Below are 26,884 nucleotides of genomic sequence, written 5' to 3' on the forward strand. Positions count from 1 at the left end.
TTCCATGGGAAGTTGCTGAGGGCTGCCCTGGCCCTGCCCTGATGTTGGCAGAGCTCCTTGTGGCCACAATCCTCAGGGCCTGTCTATGGCTCATCCATAACAGAGAGGCCCGGAGAGATGGGAGGGGAGAGAAACTTGTGGTACCTATCGGGACAGGTGTGGGTGTGACCTGAGCCCCAGAGGGGGAACTTGGGGATGATGGAGGCCAGGCTGTGGCTTATGGCCCAAGGTGTGGGATGGGGGTGATGGGACCAGCTTCTTCCCTCACTGACCCTGCTCACTCTGGTGTATGCAGGTATTTGGCCATGGAAAGGCAAATGGTGAACCAACGTGGGCACTCCTCCTGACGGCACTCATTGCTGAGCTGGGCATCCTCATCGCTTCCCTTGACATGGTGGCCCCCATTCTATCCATGTGAGCTGGGGGGCAGGACAGGGGAATGGTCTTGGGAAGGGCTCCACGCACCCTCAGCACCCCTCAGCCAAGGGCCCTAGCACCTCCCTATGACTCTGTCTCGTGTTGAGGATGCAGCTGGGAGACGTGTCAGGCTGTATGGGGAGAAGTGTGCATGGCAGAACGCAGCCTACCTCTACATGCAGGAGTGAGCCTGGCACTTATGCAGGAGTTTTACAGAGACCAACAGGTCCCACACTCCTCCATGGGAGACTCCCAGAGCGAACAGCCAGAGCCCTCCCCTCCCGGACACAGCAAGCATCTAGTGCCTAGTGCCTTGAAGCCACCACTGCTCCACCCATCTGTTTTAGAAGTTGTTTGCTTTTACTTTGTTATTTTTAATTTTTTTTTAATGTTTATATTTGAGACAGAGACAGAACGTGAGCAGGGGAGGGGCAGAGATAGAGAGGGAGACACAGAATCTGAAACAGGCTCCAGGCTCTGAGCGGTCAGCACAGAGCCTGATGCGGGGCTCGAATCCACGAACTGTGAGATCATGACCTGAGCCGAAGTCAGACGCTCAACCGACTGAGCCACCCAGGTGCCCCAGAAGTTGTTTGCTTTTAAAAGTTCTGTAGTCGGCTAGGCATTTGAGATCCCCAGTGCCCTGTGGGAGGTGATCAGCAGGTGGCAATTTCTGGGGATCCCTGAGGCAGAGCTCATGTGGTTACTGTGTTCACCTCTGCCAGTGGCTACTCTATTTCTCCTCACACATCTCATTCTATTGCCCATGTTCCCTCTTGCTTGCTCGGTTATCACAGGACTACTACTCACTGCCCCAGTCAACCTATAGGCCTGAAAGGTCCTCCTTCCCCCTGGAGGTAGCCCCCCCAGCCTCAGCCAGGCCTGCCAAAGTCAGTCTTCTCTTATTCCCCACTGCAGCCCAGCTCCACCAGTGCATAAATGCACACCTGAAACTGTTCTTGCCACCGTCATAGGGTGGTGACCCCTCACTGCCCAAGCCAGAGCATGTATCTCAGCCTTTATCAGGTGGCTCTTCCTTGCAGCCCTAATGGGACTGACCATTTCCCCCTTCTGGGGGTTTCTGCCCCTGACCTGCCCTCTCTAGTAAGACTTCCTGCCTTCTTGTCTGCCCTTTCTTTCCAGCCAGCTGAAGGGCTCACGCAGCAGGCCTCACCCATGTCCCAGTCTCCTACACCCACCACGGTATCCCTCAAGCATCTCTAGTTCAGTGTATGCCAAATGACCCTTTTGTATTCCCTTGAGGTTCTCTTCTCCACACTCATGACAGCCCCTCATCCAACTGGTCACCCAGGCCAGAGGCCTGAATATTGTCCAGCCATCTCCAGACACTGAGCAGTCCTCAGCACCATCCTTTCCGCTGTTCCCCCTGCCTGCAGCCCACCTTCCCACCTTGTCAACCTGTGGACACTTGCCCGTCCTCTAAGACCTGGCTCTGTGGATGCCCTTACAGAAGTCCCATCTGCCTCAGGCTGTGAGGCTGAGGAGACCTGGCTGAGCCCACATAGGGCAGGGCCTTGACACTCAGTTCCTAGTTCAGCTCCAGCCTGGGGAAGATCATGTATATCAGGCACCTGGATCCCAAGGAGGCCGCTCTGTACCAACTATTCCCTGTGCTGCAGGTTCTTTCTGATGTGTTACCTGTTTGTGAACCTGGCCTGCGCTGTGCAGACACTCCTAAGGACACCCAATTGGCGGCCACGGTTCAAGTACTATCACTGGTAAGTGCCAGCTGGACCTCAGAGCCAAGTCCTCTGACACAAGAACTTTGAGGGAAGCTAGGAGCCCCATCCAGGATGGAGTTTGAATTTCGGGGACAGTGTTTGCTATTGGTGAGAGATTGGGGGGTTGGAGGCTTGGCTTGGGGCCCTACTGATCTTTCCTGATTCTGGCCCTTCCCCACTCTGGCCCAGGGCGCTATCCTTCCTGGGCATGAGCCTCTGCCTGGCCCTTATGTTTGTCTCCTCCTGGTACTATGCCCTGGTCGCCATGCTCATTGCGGGCATGATCTACAAGTACATTGAATACCAAGGGTGAGTGCGGGGCTGCCACCTGGCTGGGACAAGTGGGGTAGTCTGTATGCTGGGTTTGGGGGAGCTGAGCCATCTTTCACTAGCCACCATGGGTGCGGGGCTGGGGGTCTGTGACTCGGGGGGCTGGCTGCCTTCCATCTCACATACACATGGACAGAATCCCATGGGTGGGCCCGGGGCTCATCAGCTTGTGGTTGGCCCCTGCAGGGCCGAGAAGGAGTGGGGTGATGGGATCCGAGGGCTGTCCTTGAGTGCTGCCCGCTATGCACTGTTACGGCTAGAGGAGGGGCCTCCTCACACGAAGAACTGGCGGTGAGTTCACATCCAGACTGATAGGAGCCACTCAAGGTACTCAGGGGGTTGCTGTGAGGGTGGGAGGGTCAAGAGGTGCTGGTTCTCCCTCCCTAGTCCATGTTCCCTGTCCTGGGGTTGTCAGTGGTGCCCTTGGATCCCTGCTACTCACACTGGTGGGGGCATGTGAGCTGAGAAGGGAAGAAGAGGGGCTTCCTGGAAACCTCTGGCCCAGGTCTCAGGCTCCCCATCTGGCCACTGCAGGCCTCAGCTGCTGGTGCTGCTGAAGCTAGACGAGGACCTTCACGTGAAGTACCCACGGCTCCTCACTTTCGCCTCCCAGCTTAAGGCTGGCAAGGGCCTGACCATCGTCGGTTCTGTCATCCAGGGCAGCTTCTTGGAGAGCTATGGCGAGGCCCAGGCTGCTGAGCAGGTGCCTGCTGTAGGGGGTGGGGAGCTGACTAGAGGTGTCTGGGCTGCAGCTGGCTCCTAGGAGAAGGGGACTAATCCTGACCAGCCAGGTGGACCGCACTGCTGCCACGTGAGAGCTGGAGCAAGGGGGTATGGCTGTCCCATCTTAAAAACACGGCCTCTGGGTGGGCAGCTTACCTCCTTCTCCTCCCCCACCCGCACCTCCAAGTCATTCTGTTGGGAGGGAACCCAGGAGAGGGAACGCTAATGGCCTCGCCTTCTGACCCTGGTATGTTTCCTACAGACAATCAAGAATATGATGGAGATTGAGAAGGTGAAGGGCTTCTGCCAGGTGGTGGTAGCCAGCAAGGTGCGAGAGGGGCTGGCCCACCTCATCCAGTCTTGTGGCCTGGGTGGCATGAGGCATAACTCTGTGGTGCTGGGCTGGCCCTATGGCTGGCGACAGAGCGAGGACCCACGTGCCTGGAAGACCTTTATTGGTTTGTGATGGGAAAGATAGGTCCTGGGCTCGGCTGTGTGGGAGAGGGGCTGGGGATCAGGTGAGGGCAGAGGCCAGAGGGCCATGGGCTGGCAGTCAGCAGTGGCCTTCTTCCCCAGACACCGTGCGCTGCACCACAGCAGCGCACTTGGCCCTGCTCGTGCCCAAGAACATCGCCTTCTACCCCAGCAACCATGAACGCTACCTAGAGGGCCACATTGACGTGTGGTGGATTGTGCACGACGGTGGCATGCTTATGCTTTTGCCCTTTCTGCTGCGCCAGCACAAGGTGGGCCTGGTGGGTGGGCCCTGGTGGCAAGCGCTGGGCCCTTGGAGGGGTGGAATGTGACTAAACCACCCACCTGCTCCCGTGCCACAGGTGTGGAGGAAGTGCCGGATGCGCATCTTTACGGTGGCCCAGATGGATGACAACAGCATCCAGATGAAGAAGGATCTGGCCATCTTCCTGTACCACCTACGCCTTGAGGCAGAGGTGGAGGTGGTAGAGATGGTGAGTCACCTGCCCCTGTGGCCCTGTGGATACCCTGTCCCATGCAGCCCATTCTTCATGGCCCACTCTCTCCCTAGCATAACAGCGACATCTCTGCATATACCTATGAGCGGACACTAATGATGGAACAGCGGTCCCAGATGCTGCGGCAGATGAGGCTGACCAAGACAGAGCGGGAGCGAGAAGTCAGTGGCTTTCTTGTTTGGGGTAGGGGTGGGTGGCAGGTCAGGCCTTTGGAGACACCATTAGTTTGGGACATCAGAATGAGGCCCCCCTTTTCCCATGGAACTGAGGCCACCTCCTCTGATTTTCCTCAGGCCCAGCTGGTCAAGGACCGGCACTCAGCCCTGCGCCTGGAGAGCCTGTACTCGGACGAGGAAGATGACTCTGCAGCTGGGGCTGACAAGATCCAGATGACATGGACTCGGGACAAGTACATGGCAGCTGAGTCCTGGGACCCCAGCCACGCCCCTGACAATTTCCGGGAGCTAGTGCATATTAAACCGTGAGTGCAGCAAGAATGGACCCAACCACACTGGAGTGTGGGGGTGGGATGGGGCCGTACACAGTCTTTGGGGGGGCCAGAGGTGGGGCCCACGATCAGCTGCATTACCTGCAGGGACCAGTCCAATGTGCGGCGCATGCACACCGCTGTGAAGCTCAATGAAGTCATTGTCACTCGCTCCCACGATGCCCGCCTGGTCCTACTGAACATGCCTGGCCCACCCAAGAACAGCGAAGGTGATGAGAACTGTATCCTTTTGTGGAGAGGCAGGCAGTGGGGAGGTGGACACACAGGAGGTCAGGCCAGGAGCTCTTCTCTCTAGATGAGGGGGTGAGAGCTTACCCCAGCCCTGATTAGTAGGCCAGATTTCCCTGGGTGCCCTTGGTCCTGGTGCTGCCTCCTTGACCTGATGCTCTACAGACATGGAGTTCCTGGAGGTGCTGACCGAAGGCCTTGAGCGTGTGCTGTTGGTGCGTGGCGGTGGCCGTGAAGTGATCACCATCTACTCCTGAGCCTCATATACACTTGTGGCTTAGAGTGGAGGTGTCCAGGGTAGCAGCCCCCTCCCAGCACCCACCCACCAGTCCTGCTTTGCCTGGCCCTGCCCCGGACCCAGCTTTGCTAGGTCTCCTTGGAGACTGGGACTGGGCCTGGCAATGGAGAAGGATCCAAGGTACTGACGGACCCTGAGAGGTTTGGGGACTTTCCCATCCAGCACCCCAGGAGAGGACTGGTGGGAGCTGATGTGGGATTTGAAGGCAGCCTGCCCAGGAATGCTATTTATTGCATATTTATTGTTTGGATGTCACCATCAGAGAGGAGGGGAAGGGGTGGTGAGGGAGGGGGGTCTGGCCCAGCCCACCTGCAGGAAGATCTGGCTCAGGCTACTGTGGGCAGGGACCCCCACGGAGCAAAGCGCAATGGAACTGTCCAGCTGAGGCCTGACTTTTTTCAATAAAACATTGTGTACTTCTGGGCCTCCTACTGCCCCGTCTCTGTTTCCCCTGGCACCAAGGGAAGAAGGCGGAACTGAAACCAGGCCCAGAGCTGGCTCCCTGAGGCTATGTCCCTTTCCGGCAATGTCTGGCCACCCCCATTGGCTGGGCTGTCCCTCCCACTGGCCTTAGGGCCCCTCCCATCCCCACTCCAGATAAGGCCAGCCCGGGACTGCTTCACTGGGCAGTAGGCACTAGGGCTGGAATGGGGCCGTCGGGCTCCCCATGGCAATGGGGGCTCCTGCTGCTGGGGCTGCTGCTCCCCTCTGCCACCCCCTTCTGGCTTTTCAATGTGCTCTTCCCCCCGCATACCACGCCCAAGGCTGAGCTCAGTAACCACACACGGCCCGTCATCCTCGGTAAGCCCCCACAGGCCCCTGATGCACCAGGCCAGACCTCAGGGAGCTTGGACCCCAGCCCCTGGTAGCAGACCCTGCCATGGCCCTTCTGCCCCTGCATTAGCCCTGATACCTGCCTCAGTGTTTGAGGGTCCAAAGGCTTGTCCTGCAGAGAAATCCACCCCTTCCCCCACCACCTGTTCCTGTCTCTGAGCTGATTTCCCTAGGGGGGTGGAGTTGGGGGCGGGTATGCCTGAGGGCTTAGCCAGGGCGTTACAAACTGTGGTCAGCTGCAGCCACTCAGCCCCCACCCCAGCAAGGACAAGGTGCCCGGCCCTTGGAAAACAGGTCTCCAGCCCCCATTCTCCCATACTTATTTGTTTTCACCTTGGACTTTGGCATTAATGGAGAGCCAAGCTAGGTGTTTTCCTTATGGGGACATGGGTCAGTGGCCTTGGCCCCTGCACCTCCCCTGCCTGAGGGGAACCAGGGCTTTGGGCTGCCGGGGGAATGGGGTGGGGGGGGATGTTATCAGAAAGGATCACATCCTTAGTTCCTGGGGGTTGAGGGCATGGGAGATGAAGGGGTGGAGCTGGGGGGACAGGCAGAAGGGTGGGGAGGAATGCAAGGAATTCAGAATGAAGGCTAGTGCCCACAGTGCCTGGCTGCCTGGGGAATCAACTGGAAGCCAAGCTGGATAAACCAGATGTGGTGAACTGGATGTGCTACCGCAAGACAGAGGACTTCTTCACCATCTGGCTGGATCTCAATATGTTCCTACCCCTTGGAGTGGACTGCTGGATAGATAACACCAGGTGTGTGCCACCCCCTCTGCCCCAGCCCCCACACTCTGCCCCTTGGCTACTGGGCTGCTGAATGTCCCACTGCCCTCAGGGTTGTCTACAACCGCAGCTCTGGGCGCGTGTCCAATGCCCCTGGTGTACAGATCCGTGTCCCTGGCTTTGGGAAGACCTACTCTGTTGAGTACCTGGACAACAACAAGCTGGCAGGTGTGTTTACTGGGGAAAGGGCAGGGCTCCAGCTGTGGTCAGCCCACAGGAGCCATGACCAGAGCCTCCAATGCTGCTGCCTCCCCTACAGGTTACATGCACACACTAGTGCAGAATCTGGTCAACAACGGGTATGTGCGCGATGAGACAGTGAGGGCCGCCCCCTACGACTGGCGGCTGGAGCCGAGTGAGTGTCTCTGAAGGCTTGGGGCAGGGCAGATGGGCCTTGACCCCATCCGTTGCCCTGACCCCATCCACCCTACTTCAGGCCAGCAGGAGCAATACTACCGGAAGCTTGCTGGGCTGGTGGAGGAGATGCATGCTGCCTATGGAAAGCCTGTCTTCCTCATTGGTCATAGCCTTGGTTGCCTACACTTGCTCTATTTCTTGCTGCGCCAGCCCCAGGCCTGGAAGGACCGCTTCATTGATGGATTCATCTCTCTTGGGGCTCCTTGGGGGGGCTCCGTCAAGCCCATGCTGGTCTTGGCTTCAGGTGAGGCCTTGGACCACCTGTGTCAATGAGGGGGTTGGAGTGAGAGGGATGAAGCTGACCATGGGCCTGCCCTCACTCCTGCTTGTGCTCACCATGTCAGGCTAAGTGCGTAATTTACCACCCCTGAGGCATGGCCCTTGTCACTGGCCCCCTAGCCTAGACATTAGAGTAGCTCCTGCCAGAAGTCTGGGTGATTTGGTGCTTCAGTGACAAAAGGAGAGTAAACAGAAAGGAAGTGAACCCCAACAATCTGACTCATGGACCTAGGTCTGTTTCTTGTGGTTTCAGGTCCTGCCCACTCAGCTTTCAGCTGCCTCTGCTTCCAGGAGCCCATTTTCCCAGGGATCTGTCTATTAAGGACAGATCTGCCAAAGCCAGGGCCAGACCCTAGAAACCCTTATGCCCTTCTCTGAGAAGTGGCATAGCTATCACTTGTTGAGCACGCACTGTATGCAGGGTATAGCCATACTCAGCTTGCCCCCTAGTAGCTCACAGTCTGCTGAGGGAAACACTCATCAGACTACGTCAGTAAGTGCCAAACACAGACAGTCTAATATCATCCTTCCCAGAAGGGAGCTCTGACCCCTGTGCAGCGCAGGCCACAGGGGCCAATTAGCTGAGGGAGAACCACCAGCACCATCCTCCCACATTCACACATGTACACCCGTCCTCAGGAGGCCCCTCCTTCCCTGGCCTCCTCCTGAGGCTCTACAGCTGTGCCCCACAGACATGCCATCAGGGCTTCTCATTTAAAAAGCACACATTGAACACCTACTGCTCAGAGGCCTGCTCAGAGGCTCGATTTGGATTGGGTAGGGACAAGATTTAGCATCCAGCTGAACTTGGGTTGGGGGCAAGTTGTGGGCCCAAGGGACCCAGACCTGGCTCCCTGACCCACCTTGCTTCGTGTTCACAGGTGACAACCAGGGCATCCCGATCGTGTCCAGCATCAAGCTGAGAGAGGAACAGCGCATAACAACGACCTCCCCTTGGATGTTTCCTTCCAGAGAGGTATGGCCTGAAGACCATGTGTTCATTTCCACGCCCAGCTTCAACTACACAGGCCGTGACTTCCAGCGCTTCTTTGCAGACTTGCACTTTGAGGAAGGCTGGTACATGTGGCTACAGTCACGTGACCTACTGGCAGGCCTCCCAGCACCTGGAGTGGAAGTATACTGTCTGTATGGCGTGGGCCTGCCCACACCCAACACCTACATCTTTGACCACGGCTTCCCCTACACAGACCCCGTGGGGGTACTCTATGAGGACGGTGACGACACTGTGGCCACACGCAGCACTGAGCTCTGTGCCCGCTGGCAGAGCCGCCAGCCACAGCCTGTGCATCTGCTGCCTCTGCATGGGACACAGCACCTCAACATGGTCTTCAGCAACCAGACGTTGGAGCACATCAATGCCATCCTGCTGGGTGCCTACCGACGTCGTACCCCTGCACCCCCAGCTGCCAGCCCAGGGCCCCGACCCCCTGAATAAAGACCCTCTTTTGCTCTTTAACTTTTGACATGTGTGTTGTGGGTTGCAGAGGAGGCAGTGGCATCCAGGCACCAGTATCCACCAAGCAATAGCCATAGGCCTGGTGCTTTGTGGAGCATAAGGGCAAGATGGGCTTTGATGAAGCCTGAGATTGAACTGAGCACCAGGATGATAGCTTCCCACTCTCCCGGTTGAGCTGTTTATGTAGCACATAGCCTGCCTTGTGCCTGCCTCTGCTCTGGGGGTGGGCGACTGGAGATAATTGCACACATAGCTGTGGGATGGAGGCACGTGGAGCTAAGGGTACAAGGCAGGGAAGATGTGAGCTGTCCCACCCACACCCCCAAGGGAAGGCAGAACCCACCTGTGGACATGGACTTGTGAGTGCTAAGCCTGTGACAGAAGCACAAGAGTTTAGAATCTGAGGGAGATTCAGTCGCTAATCAGATCATTCTTCTAATGAAAGATTAATTATTGGAGCTAAGTGGTCTGAGAGAAAAGTTTAGGGAGCACCAAGGGGCAGAATCTTGTGTGTGGGTCAGGGAAAGCTTCCCAGAGGAAGTGATGGCTATTCTGAGATCAGATGGGATGAGAAGGGTAATGTGGGCCACTGAAAAGACTTGAGTTTGAGCCTAAGGGCAATATGCAGTTGCTGAAGGGGTTAACTAGGGAAAGAGTGTAACCAGATTTCCAATCTAGAAAGAGTCCCTTCTCTGAAAAGTAAAGGGGAGCCTGGGGGTGGTGGGTAGGGGCAGAAACTTGGGGAAGGCAGGGAGGACAGTGCAGTACCCAGGAGAGAGAGGATGCTAGCTGAGGCTAAAGCGGTAGGAGAAAGATGTGGATAAATAAAGGGTAATTTGGGATGTGAAATAAGGCTTGTCCATGGGTAGAGCCCAGCATGCTTCCGGGCCACTAGATGGGCAGCCCCATGGCACCTGTTCTGTTAGATAGAAGACACCATCTGAGACCGGGAAGCTGGAAGGATCAGTGTCACCATGATGGAGGACTGAGCTTTGGGGTTTCAAGTTTCAGGGAGGAGGCAAAGGCAACAAAAGAGAGGAACTGAGAGAAAGTGGATGCTGAAGGACAAAAGGCAGCCATGCCTGATAATGTTGGGAGGGCAGTAACAGAAGCCTGGCCAATATGACAGCCATAGGGCTGAGGGACTTGAGGTTAGAGTTGGGGTCAGGACAGGCAAGGCTTGGGGCTCAGGCTGGAAGAGGCAGAAGCTGCTGAACAACGGTCAGAGGGAGGGATCTGTCCCTCTGTTAAGACGGAGGACTAGGGAGCATGATGGAGAGCCAAGCAAGGAAACCTCCCCTTTGCCAAGCTGCTTAGGGCCAGAAGTAAAGGAGAAGATGCACAAAGGTGACAGCCAGGCTCTGAGGAAAGGTGAAAGCGAAAGCAGGAAGAGTCAGACGCCAAGGGGGGCGTGGGGAAGACGCTGACAGAGGACCAAGGCTTTGGTCTTTCTCACTCTGGGCTGGTCCCCCACATCGACCCCCAACCCCTGGACCAGCCTGCCCACCTCAAGATGCTGAAGCCAGCGCTAGAGCCCCGAGGGGGCTTCTCTTTCGAGAACTGCCAGAGGTATGTGGGGGTGAGCTGGCTCTGCAGTTTCTACTCCCAGAAGCCCCAGGACCTTTATTTCTGGAGGGGGCAAAGGGACGGCAACATGTGTTGGGCGACTTGTATTCCCAAGCTCACCCTGAGAAGTGAGGGAGGCTGGGACAGAGTTGGAGGATGTGATGGAGTCCCAGAAGAGCCTCAACCTGGGCCTTAACACTCTGTTTCCAGAAACTTATCCTTAGAACGCGTCCTCCCGGGGTTCCGGAGCCCTCAAGCACACAAGACTGGTACCACCATCGCGGGCCTTGTGTTCCGAGTGAGCAGGGAGTTGGGACTGGAGTGTTTAGAGGGGCTGCTGGGGGGATCCGACAAACACTGAGCTAGAGGCCCCTCCCCCTCCCCAGGACGGAGTCCTCCTGGGCGCGGATACGCGGGCCACCAGAGATTCCATAGTGATGGACAAAAGCTGTAAGAAGATCCACTTCATCGCCCCCAAAATCTAGTGAGAAATCCCCGACCCCGTTCCCCCACGCATCCCCGACACAGCACATCCATCTCAGCCCCGCCCACACCCACCCTCCCTTCGTTCTCAGCTGCTGTGGGGCTGGAGTAGCCGCGGACGCCGAGATGACCACGCGAATGGCGGCGTCCAACATGGAGCTACACGCCCTGTCCACGGGCCGCGAGCCCCGTGTGGCCACGGTTACGCGCGTTCTGCGCCAAACGCTCTTCCGGTGCTGGGCGGGGCTAAGATGACCCTGGGGAAGGGATGTTGCAGGGAGGGTGGGGCTGAGAGGAAGTGGGACGGGATGAAAGGCGGGACTGAGAAAGCCCCGGAGACCGGAAAAGGCAGGCCTAAGTGGAGCTGGGCAACAGGAAGGAGCAATGTTGGTCCAGGGACGCCAAACAACAGAAAAGAGTGGGGGAGGGGTGGGTTCGGGGCGGTGTCACGGAGGAGCGGGACCTGAAGCCGGGTGCTTGCGGCTCACCACGCCCATTCTGCGAAAGGTACCGGGGCTACGTGGGCGCGTCGCTGATAGTGGGCGGAGTAGACCTGACCGGACCGCAACTCTACAGCGTGCACCCCCACGGCTCCTACAGCCGTCTGCCCTTCACAGCCCTGGGTGAACACTTCCGCCCCTTCCCCACGAATCCCGCCCCTGCGACCCTGGCCTCACCTTCATCCGGCAATGGGATGGCAGGGACTTACCTCAGATGCTCTCCTGCCTGCAGGTTCGGGCCAGGACGCAGCCCTGGCGGTACTGGAGGATCGGTTCCAGCCCAACATGGGGGTGAGCAACACCTGTCGCCCACTACGCGTTCATTGATGGGAAGTGCACGTTGGAGCTGGGATAACACAGAGATATCCTGACCTAGTCTAGAGGTCAGGAAAGGCTTCTTGGAGGAGGTGACGACTGAGTCAAGACTGAGGGGCCAGTGGAGTTAGAGTGAAGAAGTGCTATTCCAGCAGACCACCGTTAGTGCCAAAGTTTGTACTCCTGGAGAAGTCAAAGCTCAGAGAGGACCGTTTGAAGCTCAAGGAGGAGGGAACAGCAAGTGGGGTCTGGATTTTGTTTGGGGTGGGATGGAAGTGGGTGACATGTGTTGCTTCAGAGGTGCCTAAGGACCAGAAGGGAAAACGCAGTGAAACAGTAGATTGGGGATCAAGACCATATTGGTTGGGTGGACAGCCCTGGAAGCAGAACCACAAGTGTAAGTGACTCAAAGAGGTTTATGAAGATGGGGGGCAATAGGAACACAGGGTCTTCTGAGAGAGGGAGGCAGAGACCAGGGCAGGGGAGCTTGGGCTGGAGATGGGAGTAGGGAAAGAGAGGGGTTTGGGTATGAGCAAATGGTAAATAGTCTGGGCTTCGAGACGAACAAAACCTCTAGGCTGTAGCCTGAAGGTGATACCAAAAGGGTCCATCAGGCATCACATACCTGTATCATCACAGCTGGAGGCCGCGCAGGAGCTGCTAGTGGAAGCCATCACTGCAGGGATCCTAGGTGACCTGGGCTCTGGGGGCAGTGTGGATGCATGTGTGATAATGGGGACTGGCGCCAAGCTTCTGCGAACATTGAGCTCACCCACAAGGCCCTTAAAAAGGTGAGAGCATGGGAGATGGGGGACCACTAGGGAGGATGGGGCAGTAGCAGGGGAGACAGGGGGTGCAAGAAACAGATGGGCCACATGATGGGCCCAAGTTGAGAGGCCATCCCTTCCCTCTCCCAGGCCTAGCCAGTACCGCTTTGCTCCTGGGACCACAGCTGTCCTGTCCCAGACAGTGAAGCCACTGACCCTGGAGCTGCTGGAAGAAACTGTGCAGGCCATGGAAGTGGAGTGAAGTAGGATGGTGCTCAGAGCTTGGAACAAGAGGGAATAAACCCAGGAAATAAAAATATATATATATATTTAAACAGATGGCTATGTTCTTCCTGGGTGGAGGGGGAAAAGCAGCCATGAGAACTCTGTGGCCAAGTTACATCTGAAGAAGCCACTCCCTGCCAAGGTTTCAGGGCTTGGCCTAAGAGGTGACCACCCATCGCCTCAGGCATCTACTCCTCCAGTCCCCCAGGCAAGCATTACAGCTCCAGCTGGAAAGCCCCCTCCTGACTCTCCACACTGCAGAGGCCCCCCTACCACTCCCATGCACTGCTCTTGGCCTCTGGTCCACTGGGGACTGTTGTAAAACCCAGATGGGCCACATGTGCTGCCCCTACCTAGTCTTTCCGTGGGTCATCAGTGTCCCAGGACAAAGCCCACAGCTCTCAGTCAAGGAGGCCCCCATGGACCCCACTGAGGGCTAAAGTGCTGACCGAGGAACTGCTCCCTGACTCCAAGAGTACGTTTTCACAAAACACTCCTCACCCCTGCAACACTTTTACCTGTGAAACCCCTCCCGTGACCAGGCACACCTGAGGTGCTGACACCAAACAGGGCTTCTATTTGCACATGCTGAGCTGTGAACAGGGGAACTGACTCCCAACTTTGCTGGGCTGACTGGGGTCAGGGCTCATGCCGAGAGAGATGACATGACACATTTATCCAGCAAACCCACTGCTGAGTACCCACTGCGGGCCAGCCTAGGTGCTGTGTGCTGGCAGGAGCATCCTGCCCTCAGAACGGCTGACTGAAATGGACCTCCGGAACGGTGAGCGTCTGCCCAACCTCTGGGGAGGGTCTACTCTGGGATGGACATCCTTAGGACCCTGATTATGCTTTTCCCCCCAGTATTTTACTATGAAGATTTTAAAACACAGAGGTTGAAAGAATTGTACACCAAACACCTATACACCCACAATCAACTTTGCAATTAGTATTGTGTTATAACTGCTTGATCACATTTCTGTCCCTCCATCCCTCTGTTCAACCACTAACTCATCTTATTTGTCTGACTGATGTTTTTGAATCAGTCAGAGCCCCCACACCTCTAGGAGCCCAGCCAACTTACCCACTACAGCTTTGCACACAGGGTCGTCTTCTCTTCCTCAGTGCAGGCTCAGCCTGGAGCTCTACAACAAATGGGCTGCAGACACTAAGAGCTTGCCCACAGAAGCCCCAAGGCCTGGAGGCTGTCAGAGATTGATGGCCGTCACCCTTGTATCTGTAACCTCCATCCAAGGTCAGCCAATCACCAAGGACTCACACCTTACCCTCCTGTGTGCTAGGCCCCTCCCAGATATCATTTCATCAACAAGAATATGGGCTTCAGAGCCAGACAGATGAAGGTTTGGAACCAAATGCACCATGTGCTGGTGGGAGAGTCACCATCTCTCTGAGCAAACGGACTCCTGTTCAAGTTGGTGAGGGGTCACAGAGATGCTATCTGTTAGGATTTGTGACCTGCCAGAACCCCTGTGCTGGCCACATGGCCCTGGCCTTCCTCAGCAGGGCTGGTACAGCTGGACCTTCCCTCCACCTGTCAGGATCACCCCCGGGTGCAGAGCAGGCTTCTAAGTCTGATGCCCCTGACAGCCCTGGGAAACTTCCCTGATCCCAGCCACCAAGTGGTTACCATAAGCCTAATTTCACCATAGGTCCTTGCTACCCAGTGCTCAACACTTGGGATGCGAGGTAGTTCAGGGAGCCAATCAGAGACCAGGTTTTGGAGGGTGGAAGTGAGAGCCTCACACCTGGGCTCTGATAAGTCCAGGCCTGAGTCCAGGACCTTGGCCTAGAGACCCTCCTCCTGACCAGAGCATGGCTTGCCTCAGGCCTGGGACTTTGGCCCAAGGACGAGGAGATCCATAAAACCAGGCCCAGTTCTCAACCTCACATCTGCCACAATGCTGCTGCTCAGCCTGACCCTTAGCCTGGGCCTCCTTGGCTCCTCCTGGGGTGAGTGGGCCTGGACCAGCCCTGACTGACCAGCCCTCAAGCAACCTAGCCCCCAAAGCCAGCCCAGGCTTTCTGCCCAGGGGCTCAGCTGGGCTGCCGGGAAGGGAACCAGGTGGACAGAATGGGTAAAGCAGAAAAGGATGTGCCAGGGCTGGAGGGGGGCAAGAGGTGCACAGGGGCTGGCCTCAAAATGGGACAGGAGGTAAGGCCAGAGCTAGGAGCCAGGGAGGGTTTAGGAAACTGAGAAATGAAGGTTGGACATGTAGTTCAGGGAGAAACCTCTGGCTGTGGAGGCCTGGAGCAGGTGCGAGGCTAGAGAGGAGACTATCCCAGGGGTCAGGGAGAAAAATGGTGGGTGGTGGTGAAGTTGGGGAACAATGGGGAGTAAGTTGGAGAGAGCTGTCAGAGAATGGACAGAATTGGGGGCCAGTTGGACATGGGTAATTGAGATACCTAAAAGTGCTGTGGGTGAGAAGGGGTAGTGACGAGCCCTCTGATTTGGACCTCTGGGGCAGAGCCGGGGGCACCCAGGAGGAGGTGGGGAGAGGTGGGCAGGCTGGTGTGAGAAGCAGGTCCTCACCAGTCCAATGGCAGAGCAGGCTGCGGCATTCCTGCCATCAAGCCGGTACTGAGCTTCAGCCAGAGGATTGTCAACGGGGAGAATGCAGTGCCAGGCTCCTGGCCCTGGCAGGTGTCCCTGCAGGTACATGCACCCTAGGTGTGGGGCAGGGTACCAGGTGCTTCCTGCCTAGGCATAGCCTGAGCCCACTCCCACTTCTGACTCCTGACCCCAGGATAGCAGTGGCTTCCACTTTTGCGGTGGTTCCCTCATCAGCCAGTCCTGGGTGGTCACTGCTGCCCATTGCAAAGTCATGTGAGTACTCCCACTCTGCCCCCTAGCCCTCCTCTCCAACCTCCTTTCCCTGGATGCCCTTCTTTTGTTGCTCTGCTCTCCCTGCGGCTGCCCAACCCCACTCTCACTGCAGCCCTGGCCGCCACTTTGTTGTCCTGGGCGAATATGACCGATCATCCAATGCTGAGCCTTTGCAGGTTCTGTCCATCTCAAAGGTGAGTGTCTGGGCTACAGACACGGAAAGGAAGAGTGGATGGGGCAGGTGGGTGGGCTCTGGGGATGAGGAATTCAAGGCATGCCCTAGGCTAGCCCCTCAGCACCTATCAACACTGGAGGCCTGTGCCCACCCCCCATTCTACGTGGCCCCTTCCTGGTTCCACAGGCCATCACGCACCCTTTCTGGAACCCTACCACCCTAAACAATGACCTGACACTACTGAAGCTCGCCTCCCCGGCCCAGTACACAAAACGAATCACACCAGTCTGCCTGGCTTCTCCAAATGAGGCACTGCCTGCAGGCCTCACATGTGCCACCACTGGCTGGGGACGCCTCAGCGGCGTGGGTAGGAACTTGGGCCAAAAATCTGGGTGAGAGGGCTAGGATGGGAACAAGTCATCCCGGGCCTAACCACCCCCTTCTGGCCCACAGGCAATGTGACCCCAGCACGCTTGCAGCAGGTGGCTTTGCCCCTGGTCACTGTGAGTCAGTGCAGGCAGTACTGGGGCTCACGTATCACTGACTCCATGATCTGTGCAGGCGGCTCAGGGGCCTCCTCGTGCCAGGTGAGCAACAGCACCCTGTCTTATCCTCTCACTGTCCTGTGACACCCCCTAATCGCCGAGCTGACTTCTCCCCTCTCCTTCCCTCAGGGAGACTCTGGAGGGCCTCTTGTCTGCCAGAAAGGGAACACGTGGGTGCTTATTGGCGTTGTCTCCTGGGGCACCAGCAACTGCAACGTGCACAAGCCTGCCATATACACTCGGGTTAGCAAGTTCAGCACCTGGATCAACCAGATCATAGCCTACAACTGAGACTACCACAGGCCCTCTCCCCATCTCAATCCAATAAAGACGCCATGCTCTGTCCTCTTGTGTATTCTTGTCTGTCCTTATAAGGGAAGGGAGAGGCTCCTGGGAGTCCCCTTCCCCTCCTGGGACTTTGACTTCTGGCATGGCAGGGTATCTCCTCCCCTGGTCCACAGCAAGGAGCCTGGGCTGTGAGAATGGATGGGCAGCCTTCCCTGGGGAGGGCAGCATGTTTATTGAGTACAGAGGATACATTTACAAACTGAGTACACAAAATAAATAACTGCACACTCTCCATCTACGGTCCATGGCATAAAGGCCCATGTCTCCAACCTCCCTCTGTCCTACCCTTAGGGTCAGGCCTATCTTGGACAAGAGAGGAAATAAATCCCCAGGGTTCAGGCCTCCAGAGGCACTTGGGGAAGTGAGGGGAATTCTGAGGCCACAGGGCTTGGGCTCTCTGCTGCCTTGTGCCAGGAGCACTGAGGATAGGAGGGAATGTTTAAGGCAGTCGACTTGGCCCAGAGTGTTCTCTTTGGCCTTGTTTCCCACTGGAGGTGGGCACATGCAGAAAGAGGAGGGCCTCGCCCAAGGCTACCCACTGGGAAAAACTGAGTGAGGGCCAGTCTCTCCCAGCTGGCAGAGGCCCTGCAATCTAGCTACAGCTAAAGCTGGGCCACACCTCCTTTCCTGCCACTGAAAGCAGCTGAGGAAGAAGGGGACTTGGGTTCCAGCCTTGTTTGTGGTGGTGGGGAGGCACCTTGACTAACACAGGAATGGTCTGGCTCAGGCCTCCGGGAGAGCAGCCACCCAATTCCACCCACCTCCTGCAGGAGTTCCCTCCAACCTAAGATTCGGCAGGGCCCAGGATGGACAGGTAATGCTGTGAAAGGAAGCAAGGACAGGCTGGCCCAAGCAAGGCCAGTTGTGAGAAGGCCAGGGCCCCAGGCACTCAGGGTTCAGAGGCAGGTCACACAGTATGGCTAAGTTCCAACTGAAGCTGTGCAGAAGCTCAGCAGAAGGGGAGGGCTGAGCAGCCTGGGACCTTTCCTCAACACAGCAGCTCCTTCCTTCCCACTTCCTCTAGAAGATGAAGGGTGAGCACAGTGGTCATTCCCAGGCTGCCCATACTCATGCCAGACACTAGATGGCGCCTTTATGCCACTGCAGAGCCTGAAGGGAAGGGACATTGGGCAGTACCAAGGGTAGAACTAGGGCTGACACTGGAATATTGATGGGGCTCTCCCTGGGAAGCCCCTGGCCTGTGCCTTGGCCCAGGTGCCCCCATTCCCCAGGTAGCAGCAGTGGGGCTCCCTTTAATCCCCCACAGTTGGGAAGGAGGCACCTAGGGAATAGAATGGGCATCCAAGGGGGAGAAAGAAGTGATAGTGGGCTCTGCAAAGAAGGCACTGAGAGCAATGGGCTGGTGGGCAGGAGCTCTCCCTCCCACTGTCAGAGAGAGGTTAGAGCCTGGAGCAAGCCTGCTACCAACATGGCCACACAGTCCAAAAGGGCCAAGGACTATGCCATGGCCCTACCACCAGAGGTTCTAGCCAGTCCTGAGTCCAGGAGGGGCCTCTGGGGGTACCACGAAGGAAGACAGATCTTGGGTGAGAGGTGGGAGACTGTTTAGACTTAGCTGGGAGTCCAGCCAAGACACAAGCTTTGGGCCTACCTGGGCCTCTCTCTGTGTTACAGATCAGGATGCAATGGAATGTGGGAGGCCAGAGATGAAGGTTCAGTGGAGAAAAGAGGGTTTCAGAAGTAACTGTCCCAAAGAGTCCTGGGACAACAGGACACCCTCTACCTGGCACAGCTTGCCTCTTTGGTCTTGGGGAAGAGCCAAGGGGTGAAAGAGCCCGAGGCCAGGTCCTGACCCTTTCCCAACTGGTAGCAGAGCAGTTGCTCACCAAAAGGAGCACCGGTGCCAGTTCAGAGGGCTCACATGTCCCCAGGCTCCCTCCACTTGGTCACACCAGGCTCAGGCCCAGGATGAGGATGGGGGCTGCTGAAGAGAAGTGGGTAGGGCCATTCACCTGCTGCCGGCCATACAGGCCTATCTCCAGAGAGGGCATCAGGGCCAGATGGCACAGTGATGCATGACCAAGCTGGGACCATGGCATGTCTGGGCCGTAGCCAGCAGCTCAGCCATTGTACTGCTGCTGGTATCGCAGGTTGAGCTCCCGCAGTTCCCGCTCACGCACACGGCGTGACTTGTTGGAGCGTGTAGAGCGGCTAGAACGCGTGGACTGGGCCGACTTGGTGCTCTGGCAGCGGGAGGAAGCACGTTTGAGGAGGTTCTGGGAGATGGAGCGGTGCAGATTCTTCATGGATGAAGAGGCTGCCATGCTTACCACCCACGGGTGCCTTAAGGCCTGCAGTGCAGTCATACGGGCGCCAGGATCCACCGTCAACAGGCGATCAATGAAGTCCTTGGCCAAGTTAGACACACTGGGCCAGGGCTAGAGGCCAAGAACAAGCATTAGAGAGGGAGCACTCAACACTGCTCTCCCCATCCTGATGATGCCATCACCATAGCACTTAGCATTATGCAGCATTCCAGCACTCTCCCCCTAGAGAGAGGCACTGCCCAGCTCCTCCCAAGTACAGCATTCTTTCTGGACCTCCCCTTCCTACCCAACACTGGCCCAGGCCACCAAGCAGAGGCTGTTCTCTGGGTAAGGAGTCCATCTGACAAGTAGGAGAAAGACCTGTTCTCCCCCGTTCCCCCAAGCAGCAAACTTCTAAGGTATCTGGACTCGAAGCCTGGCTCAGGAAGGTGGTCCCCGTCAAGATCCCCCAGCTACCCCCAAATCACTATAACTCAGGAAGATTTAAAGAGAATGACCCATACCTTCCACTATATCCTGAGCCAGACTTAAGCTCCAAACTCTGGATGTCCATATCAGGCCACTTAGCAGGGAACTTCCTTGTCTTTTAAGAGGTGACCCACCTCTCTCCATCTGACAGAGTGATGGTGGGCAACCACTGCATTCCCTGCATCAGCCTCCACCCCTCAGCCATGGGGAGACAAGGAAACAATTCAAGGCAACTAGATTTCTCCATCTGCTGAGAGGGCAGGGAGCTCTTGGGGGATAGGTGGGAACAGGGCCCTTCTTTCCAGTCTTCATGACCTCTTTAAACCACACAGGGGATGCCTGGCAGTGCTCTAGACCAGCCTCATTTTAGTACAGTCTGTCCTCAGAGAAATTGCACAAAGCCTAATCTCCTACAAACACCCGTGGCTGCCTCACCTCAGCCATACACCAAGCAGCTGTCTGTCTCAGGGACTCAGCCTGTACGGCTTGTCTTCACCCGGCTGAATCCTCAGGTTCTCAGGGTAAAGGACACTTTCTCAGGCTTCCTCTTAGCCCCCAGAGCTAAGCAATTATTCCAGTGATTTCAAGTTCATTGTTCATTCCCATTAGACCAAGCTAAGCTGGATGAGCCCTAGTGCCTGGTGCTAGGCATACAGAGGCCCTCAAGGCCCTCAAGCCCCTCTACTGGAGGAGGGTAGACACAGAACTGTTCTGAGTGCCTGAGTCTTCTGCGAGCACTTTGGCATGGGTTCTGATATTCCCAAAGAGTAGGCAAGTAGGAGCTTTGCTGAGCCTACGGCAGGTTTGGCCGGGATATTAAGGGCACCGTCACCCTCCTTCCTGACAAATGAGGTCTGCCTGTTCCACTCTATGGTGCCCTTTGCCCTGGGGCACAACTGAACTCAATCTCCAGGGGGTTCAGGAAAATCTAAGAGCCCACATTCAGGGCAACTGTATGCCCATTCAGCAGATACACTTACACACTGACTATTGCTTCCCCCAGTTCAACTTCCTTGACCTCCAATTCTTCCCCCATACCCTTCCCCACTTACATACAGGACGTGGAGGGGGAGCACCAAGGAGAACACTCTTCTGAAGTCCTGAAGAAGGGGTGGGGACTACTTGCAGTTGCTACCCTAACCTGGTTTTTGGAAGGCAAATCTCAGCTTTTACTAAACTGAACTGGTGGAAAATGACAGATCACATTACCGAACAATCACTTAACAGGGTCCTCCTCACCAATGTGCTAGCTCCCAGCAATTCCTGGGGAGACAAGAGCCCTCAGGAGGAAGACAGGGCCTCAGGATATGCAGGCAGGGGAGCCCATAAATACCTTGCTGAGAGCAGTGAGGGGGCGCAGAGTGACAGCCCTCCCACACACACAGTCTGGTCCAAGTTTCCCTGCAGGCCCGCGCAGCTCAGGGCTCCGCTACAGAGGCTGACATGCAGGGGGACTAGACTACACAGCTGCCACAGTAGCTTTTGGCTCACGGTTCAAGAAAGCCCCATGTCTTGCTCCTGCCATCTGAACACAAGAAGCCACTGTGAGGGGCCAGCCAGTCGAAACCACCGACACTCGCTGCAGCCCCGATCACTCACTTAAGTAATGGAAAGAAAGGCATAATGGGGCCCCCAACGGACAGAGCAAAACCTAGAAGCTGAACAGACTGGGTCATGGGAATACCTGTGCTGCCCTACCAGCCTTTCTGGTCTTCAAGAGAAAGAAAATCACTGAGGAATACACTGTGGCTCAGCAGGGCCTACTGGTGGGACAGCCCAAAGACAGAACTGGCAGCCCAGGCTAGCCAAACAGAGCTGGGACATGGATTCTGCCCATGCCCCCTTGGTCCAGCCAAGAGAGAAGAGGGACAACTCCTCTGATGACAAAAGAAACAGTGGTGAAGCTGGACTCACAAGCCAGGAACCTAAACATAGATGGGTCAGAGACACCCCCACTTCACATCCATACCCAGCCAGACCAAGCCAGACCCCTGCAGTTCCACACAAGTCCAGTGCAGTCCGAGACTGGCCTCTCACCAGACCCATCCTGTGAGCTTAAGCATTTTCATCTCCAGAGTGACACATGCTCACACCAGGCATCGACCCCTGCTGCTCGCCGAGCGGCCAGCCTGTTAGTGACAAAAGTGAGCCAGATTGATCTGTGCCTTCTGCTCCCCAATGGCAGATGCTTGCCTCCCCAATTACTGTGTACACGCAGCCGTGTGCAGAATGCTAATGAACTCATTTATCTAAGGGCCAGCCCGGCCCTCTTCAGCAGGCCCTGGCTCTCCCCATCTTTCAGGAGCTATAAGCAGCTGGACCAGGTGGGTCCCCCAAGCCAATGTGACTTAAGCCATCCTGACCTGAGAATCAGGCTGTGCCAATGGCACCCAGCCTAACCCTCATACCCTGAGAGGCTTGCGGCAGGAAGTCAGGCAGGCCAAAAGCAGGTAAGTGGTCCTCAACCCACCCCACTACAGTGAGACAGGGGCTCAGGCTGCCCTTCAGAACAGTGGCCCCTGGGAGCACTGCTGAGGCCTCCAACAGTACTCAGCAAGGAAAAGCAAGACTCCACACTCACCCAGGGCCATGCTTCTGGTCAAGTCCAATTCAGTACCTCCTAAGAAAGCTTTCAATACCCACAGACCAACCCACTTGTTTCCGCAACATACTTGGGCCTCTAGAGCTCCATGAGTATGTCTGTCAGCCCATGACTGGGTAGCACTGTGGGCATGAAAAAGAGAATAGTGATAAACAGTCATGCCTTTGACTTTCCATAGCTCTAACTGCTGGCTCTGGGTAAAGAACAGAACTCTCACCTCAGTAAACTTGGAGTCAAGTCAGGGACACATGTGAGGCTCAGGTGGCTGACAGAAGGGACAGGCCCCAGGTACCACCTGGCCAGTCTCCCAGAGGCTTCCACCTGTTTCTGGACTGACTTAGAGTATGGGGCATGGAAGGGAATGTTAAATGTCAGTCTGCCATGCCTCCAGATTCAGGTCTCCCTCTGCTGTGGGAGCCTAGGGCAGCTTCAATACCCAGGGTGAGAGCCTACACTGTCCTTTCCATGAGCCTTTTATGAGCTGTGTGTGTGAAGGGCTGGGCCCTGTCCTGAAAAGATAAGGGAGACTATAGGAGGAGGGACATCACCTCCACCCTGTTCCTGACCATCAAGCTGGTTGTCCTTTTCCCTAGTCTGTGGCTCTTGAGTCCTCCTCCCCTTGCAGTTAGGGTACCTACCTTTTTTCTTTTTTTCCAAGTAAGCTCTGGGCCCAACCTGGAGCTTAAACTCATGACCCCAAGATCAAGAGTCACGTGTTCTACTGAGTCAGCCAGGCACCTCTAGGGTATCAACTCTTGATACTGTAACAGCAGAGAAACCAAAAAGGGATAGATGGAACTCTCCCAGAGCACTTCCTTACCAACTTCACCTTCCTCATCCCCTGTTTCTGAGGGACCAGTCACTCCTCAGCAGCAGAATCCAACATTCCCTTTAAAGGGAAGCACAAAATCAGAAAGGACTTTCCACTCCAGCTCAGAGGATGAACTTCCCTCCTCCCCAGCCCCTTTTACTTGCTCTAGCTCTAATGTCACAGGGCCTGGGAAGAACACTGCCCAGGCCACACTACCAATGGTTTCACCTTAAGCCCAAGGGCTAAAGGAACAAAGGATGAAGGCAGCTCTCTGGCCTAGACTGCCGAGAGAGGAGGAAGCTGCTTCCCTCCAGAAGCAAACCTAGCTCACAGGCCTTGCCCTAGACTCCCTCTGGCAGGCAGGTCTGACCACTCTTAAGTGAGGGCAAAGAAAGACCTGGCTTTTCTGGATGGCATCTGGGTGACAAATTAAAGCATTAGGCTGAAAGCCCAGAGACTTCTAGAGCTTCTAGACATTCTAGGTCTACTTTCTCTGTGCAACCTTAGAGAAAAGAAGCCTCCTCACTTTTAATATGAAGGAGCCAGGGGCGCCTGGGTGGCTCAGTCAGTAAACATCTGACTCTTGGTTTTGGCTCAGGTCAGAATCTCACAGTTCATGAGTTTGAGCCCCATGTCAGGCTCTGCACTGGCAGCACAAAGCCTGTTTGGGATTCTCTCACTGCCCCCCCCCCCCCGCCCACCGCCTCCCCCCACTTGTGCTGTCTCTCTCTCAAAATAAATAAACTTAAATTTTTTTTTTAATGTTTATTTTTGACAGAGAGAGACAGAGCATGAGTGGGGGAGGGGCAGAGAGAGAGGGAGACACAGAATCCGAAGCAGGCTCCAGGCTCTGAGCTGTCAGCACAGAGACCAACATGGGGCTGGAACTCACAGATGTGAGATCGTGACCGGAGCTGAAGTCAGACGCTCAACCGACTGAGCCACCCAGGCGTCCCTCAGAATAAATAAACTTAAAAAAAATATATGAAGGAGCCAAATGCAATGGATTTTAAGTGTCTTCCAGTTGCTAAAGTCCTGGATTCTAAGAACACGGCTTCCCAGCTTTCTTCCTCACTTGGCTGCATGTGAGAAACAGAAGCATAGCATCTAACATTTAAATGGCCTTGACCTCTTGACCTCTATGGGTTCTTTTCCAGGCCATGATGACTCAGGAAGGTTCCCTGGCAGAGAAGGTAGCCTCACCAAAGAGCTGCAAGAGCTGCTAGAGCTGTTAGGGGAATGAAGGGAGGAAAGAAGCCTGGGCTTTGCTCCCATGACTCAATCTTCCCTCAGCTTTGTCTCAAGATGTATTTTCAGACCCAGTATTCCCACCCCCAAAGGCCTCCTTCCTGTACTTACGTGGGCCTGAACGAGAGCAGAGAAAAGAGCACGTTTCTGGGAAATGGAGCTTTGGGTTTACACAGGAGAAGAGAACTATTAGTACGACAAAAACAGCACACTCTGACATTGCCCATGAGGCAAAGTGTTTTGAAAAATTCAGCAGAGCTAGACACAGTGTGGCAGTGGAGCCAGCAATCCCTTCCTCTGGTCAAGACACTCACCATCCTGGTGCCTGGGCTTCCACACCAAACAGAATCCACCACCCTAGGACCTGGCAGGGGATGGGTGGGGGCTGAGCAGCAGGAAAGAGGACCTTAGGGGAGAGAGCCTGAAGGGAGAAAAAGAAGGAAGATAATAGAATTTTAAAAAGACGCAGAGAATGAAGATAAAAATAAAACAAGAAAAGGCGTGACAACTTAAAGGTTAGCAAAGCTGTGTTCTGAAACTTGAAATGAGTAACAAAATGTAATCCTGGGGGCGCCTGGGTGGCTCAGTCAGTTAAGTATCCTGACTCTTGGTTTCGGCTCAGGTCACGATCTCATGGTTCGTAATCGAGCGTCACATCGGGCTCTGAGCTGGTAGCCTGGAGGCTGCTTGGGATTCTCTGTCTCCCTCTGTCTCTGCCCCACCCCCGCTCATGCTGTCTCTGTCTCTCTCAAAATAAACAAACTTAAAAAAAAAAAAAGTGAAATTCTGCACCCCCACCTGTCCCTGCCCAGAGTCCACAAAGTGAAGGACAGGGACAGGAGGGAGACAGGGTACAACTCAAGAATCCGTAAGGATGCTACGTGCTCGCTTTGGAATCAGGGGGATGCTAGCAACCTGTGCCAGCAACCAAGTGCTGTCTGCTTTTAATAATGTCTTGGAGCAGTCCTGGAAGGTTCTGGATTTTAGAGCATGCTGCTGAGTGGTCTCTTTTAATTCCACTCACAGATTTTGCTGAGGCCAACCTGGCTCTTTAAAAAAAAAAAAAAGTAAGAAAAGAAAAAACAAGGTGGGGGGGCGTCTGGGTGGCTCAGTCGGTTAAGTGTCCAACTTCATCCAACTTCAGCTCAGGTCATAATCTCACTGTTCCCGAGTTCAAGCCCCGCATCGGGCTCTGGGCTGACAGCTCAGAGCCTGGAGCCTGTTTCAAATTCTATGTCGCCCTCCGCTCTCTGCCCCTCCCCTGCTCACACTCTGTCTCAAAAATAATAAAATAAGCATTTAAAAAATAAAAAACATAGGGCACCCGGGTGGCTCAGTTGGGTAAGTGTCTGACTCGATCTCAACTCAAGTCTCAATCTCGAGAGTCCTGTGAGTTTGAGACCCCTTTTGGGCTCTGAACAAAACAAAAATACACACACATGAAAACAAAACAAAAAAACTTCCTCCCATTCTAATTTCTGAGACAGTTTGGAGCCCTGGTGGCTATTAGTATGTAACGCACACTGAGACTCTGTCCCTGAACCCTGGGTACACAGGACTTGGACAACATGGAACGACGGGATGAGTGAAGAGATGAAGGAGACTTCTGCTCCAAGCTGGCCAGGCCATACTGAAGCAAAGCTCAGGTCTGGGCACCATACTTGCTCTGGGAGACAGATGAACTGAGGCCAGGCAGGCATGCACGAGAAGAGTGACCTTGTGAGATGGAAAACTGACCAAGGAAGGAGAGTCTGGAGAGACCGGTGGGGAGTGGTTGGACCAGGTCATCTTTAGCCATCCCATCCACCTGCAAGTATGCTTCCACCTCAGTGGGGGCAGGAGGGGATGAGTGTGGGAGGCCGTCAGCGGATTTAAAGAGGTCAGATCGTGGGAGAGACAACAGCCGTGGCAGCTCCCAGAGGAACTCAAGAGCCTAGAAGTGACAGGGCCTGTGAGCAGGCAGAGCTATCCAGGTGGAGACAGACAATGAGAAGAGCAGGAGAGGGAGGGGATGGATGGCACACACCAGGCACTGCTCCAACACAACCCACGATAACACCCCTTTGTTGGAGAGGCCTCGGTGGGGCCGGGGGTGGGAAACAGCAGTGATGAAAGGAGGATCTGACCCTGAGTTAATGAGAAGCTGGAGGTGGTCAGGGCCAGGAATTTTGGTAGGAATGGCTGAATGCAGCAATGTAGGAGATGGGCCTCTGTTTCTGCCACCACAGGAGAGAACTGCTCTCTGGGGACTGTGTAACCAAGGCAGCAGCGGCAGAGGGAAGCCTAGAGGAGAGAGCTCCAGGGAGCTGAGCGGTGGACCAGAGGTGGCACAGGAAGGGGATATTGCCCCTCTCCGCTCCAAGCCTGCCTCCTGCCCCCACCAGGAGGAAGCTACCCCTGCCTTCCTCCAAGAGGTCTCCAAGTACAGCGACCAGTGAGGGTCCAGTAAGGCCCTCACCTAGTAGACCAAATCATATCACCTTCCAGTGACCAGTCAGGGATCTGGACTGCCAGCGTCTGCTCCTACAGTTAAGGAGGGAGACTTGTCGGTTGAATACTTACTGCGTACCAGGAGGTGTGGTGAAGTAGGGACAGCCCTTCCAGA

The 26,884-nt window shown here is 55.6% G+C and overlaps 5 protein-coding genes across 11 annotated transcripts in view; 4 read left to right on the forward strand and 1 right to left on the reverse strand.

The window, feature by feature from the left end:
- The window catches only part of SLC12A4 (solute carrier family 12 member 4), a 22,144-nt gene extending 16,480 nt beyond the window's left edge, over positions 1 to 5,664 (forward strand). For all 4 annotated transcript variants that reach the window (XM_027076027.2, XM_053211045.1, XM_053211044.1 and 1 more), the window contains 12 exons: positions 296 to 414; positions 2,058 to 2,156; positions 2,349 to 2,468; positions 2,676 to 2,780; positions 3,024 to 3,192; positions 3,475 to 3,670; positions 3,789 to 3,958; positions 4,049 to 4,180; positions 4,258 to 4,365; positions 4,498 to 4,685; positions 4,800 to 4,933; positions 5,106 to 5,664. In XM_027076027.2, the coding sequence (XP_026931828.1) occupies positions 296 to 414; positions 2,058 to 2,156; positions 2,349 to 2,468; positions 2,676 to 2,780; positions 3,024 to 3,192; positions 3,475 to 3,670; positions 3,789 to 3,958; positions 4,049 to 4,180; positions 4,258 to 4,365; positions 4,498 to 4,685; positions 4,800 to 4,933; positions 5,106 to 5,197 (1,632 nt within the window). In that variant the 3' untranslated portion in view covers positions 5,198 to 5,664. The remainder of the gene's footprint in view (positions 1 to 295; positions 415 to 2,057; positions 2,157 to 2,348; positions 2,469 to 2,675; positions 2,781 to 3,023; positions 3,193 to 3,474; positions 3,671 to 3,788; positions 3,959 to 4,048; positions 4,181 to 4,257; positions 4,366 to 4,497; positions 4,686 to 4,799; positions 4,934 to 5,105) is intronic.
- PSKH1 (protein serine kinase H1) overlaps positions 3,788 to 26,884 on the reverse strand; it is a 40,043-nt gene continuing 16,946 nt past the window's right edge. For 2 of the 3 annotated variants that reach the window (XM_027076034.2, XM_053211051.1), the window contains exon 3: positions 3,788 to 19,261. In XM_027076034.2, the coding sequence (XP_026931835.1) occupies positions 18,944 to 19,261 (318 nt within the window). In that variant the 3' untranslated portion in view covers positions 3,788 to 18,943. Of the gene's footprint in view, positions 19,262 to 24,593; positions 24,701 to 26,884 lie in introns of all 3 variants that reach the window. The other variant, XM_027076035.2, reaches the window with a different exon arrangement.
- On the forward strand, positions 5,815 to 9,055 carry LCAT (lecithin-cholesterol acyltransferase). 2 transcript variants are annotated; one of them, XM_053211050.1, is made up of 7 exons: positions 5,815 to 6,039; positions 6,677 to 6,833; positions 6,913 to 7,028; positions 7,120 to 7,215; positions 7,297 to 7,521; positions 8,438 to 8,532; positions 8,612 to 9,055. In XM_053211050.1, the coding sequence occupies exons 1-7, from the start codon at positions 5,886 to 5,888 to the stop codon at positions 9,038 to 9,040; spliced, it is 1,272 nt and encodes a 423-aa protein (XP_053067025.1). In that variant the 5' UTR covers positions 5,815 to 5,885; the 3' UTR covers positions 9,041 to 9,055. The 2 variants fall into 2 exon arrangements, with proteins under 2 accessions (XP_053067025.1, XP_014924304.1); XM_015068818.3 differs by having other exon boundaries at positions 8,438 to 9,033.
- PSMB10 (proteasome 20S subunit beta 10) lies at positions 10,467 to 12,952 on the forward strand. The gene is made up of 8 exons (XM_027076036.2): positions 10,467 to 10,602; positions 10,810 to 10,897; positions 10,986 to 11,083; positions 11,175 to 11,315; positions 11,590 to 11,705; positions 11,815 to 11,873; positions 12,537 to 12,688; positions 12,815 to 12,952. Exons 1-8 carry the CDS (start codon positions 10,547 to 10,549, stop codon positions 12,924 to 12,926), a joined length of 822 nt encoding a protein of 273 aa, XP_026931837.1. The 5' UTR covers positions 10,467 to 10,546; the 3' UTR covers positions 12,927 to 12,952.
- CTRL (chymotrypsin like) lies at positions 14,764 to 16,859 on the forward strand. Its single transcript, XM_015068748.3, has 7 exons — positions 14,764 to 14,920; positions 15,520 to 15,623; positions 15,715 to 15,794; positions 15,907 to 15,988; positions 16,156 to 16,336; positions 16,423 to 16,556; positions 16,644 to 16,859. The coding sequence occupies exons 1-7, from the start codon at positions 14,869 to 14,871 to the stop codon at positions 16,803 to 16,805; spliced, it is 795 nt and encodes a 264-aa protein (XP_014924234.2). The 5' UTR covers positions 14,764 to 14,868; the 3' UTR covers positions 16,806 to 16,859.

Source organism: Acinonyx jubatus, chromosome E2 (assembly GCF_027475565.1).
Source record: "Acinonyx jubatus isolate Ajub_Pintada_27869175 chromosome E2, VMU_Ajub_asm_v1.0, whole genome shotgun sequence".
NCBI classification, from domain to species: domain Eukaryota; kingdom Metazoa; phylum Chordata; class Mammalia; order Carnivora; family Felidae; genus Acinonyx; species Acinonyx jubatus.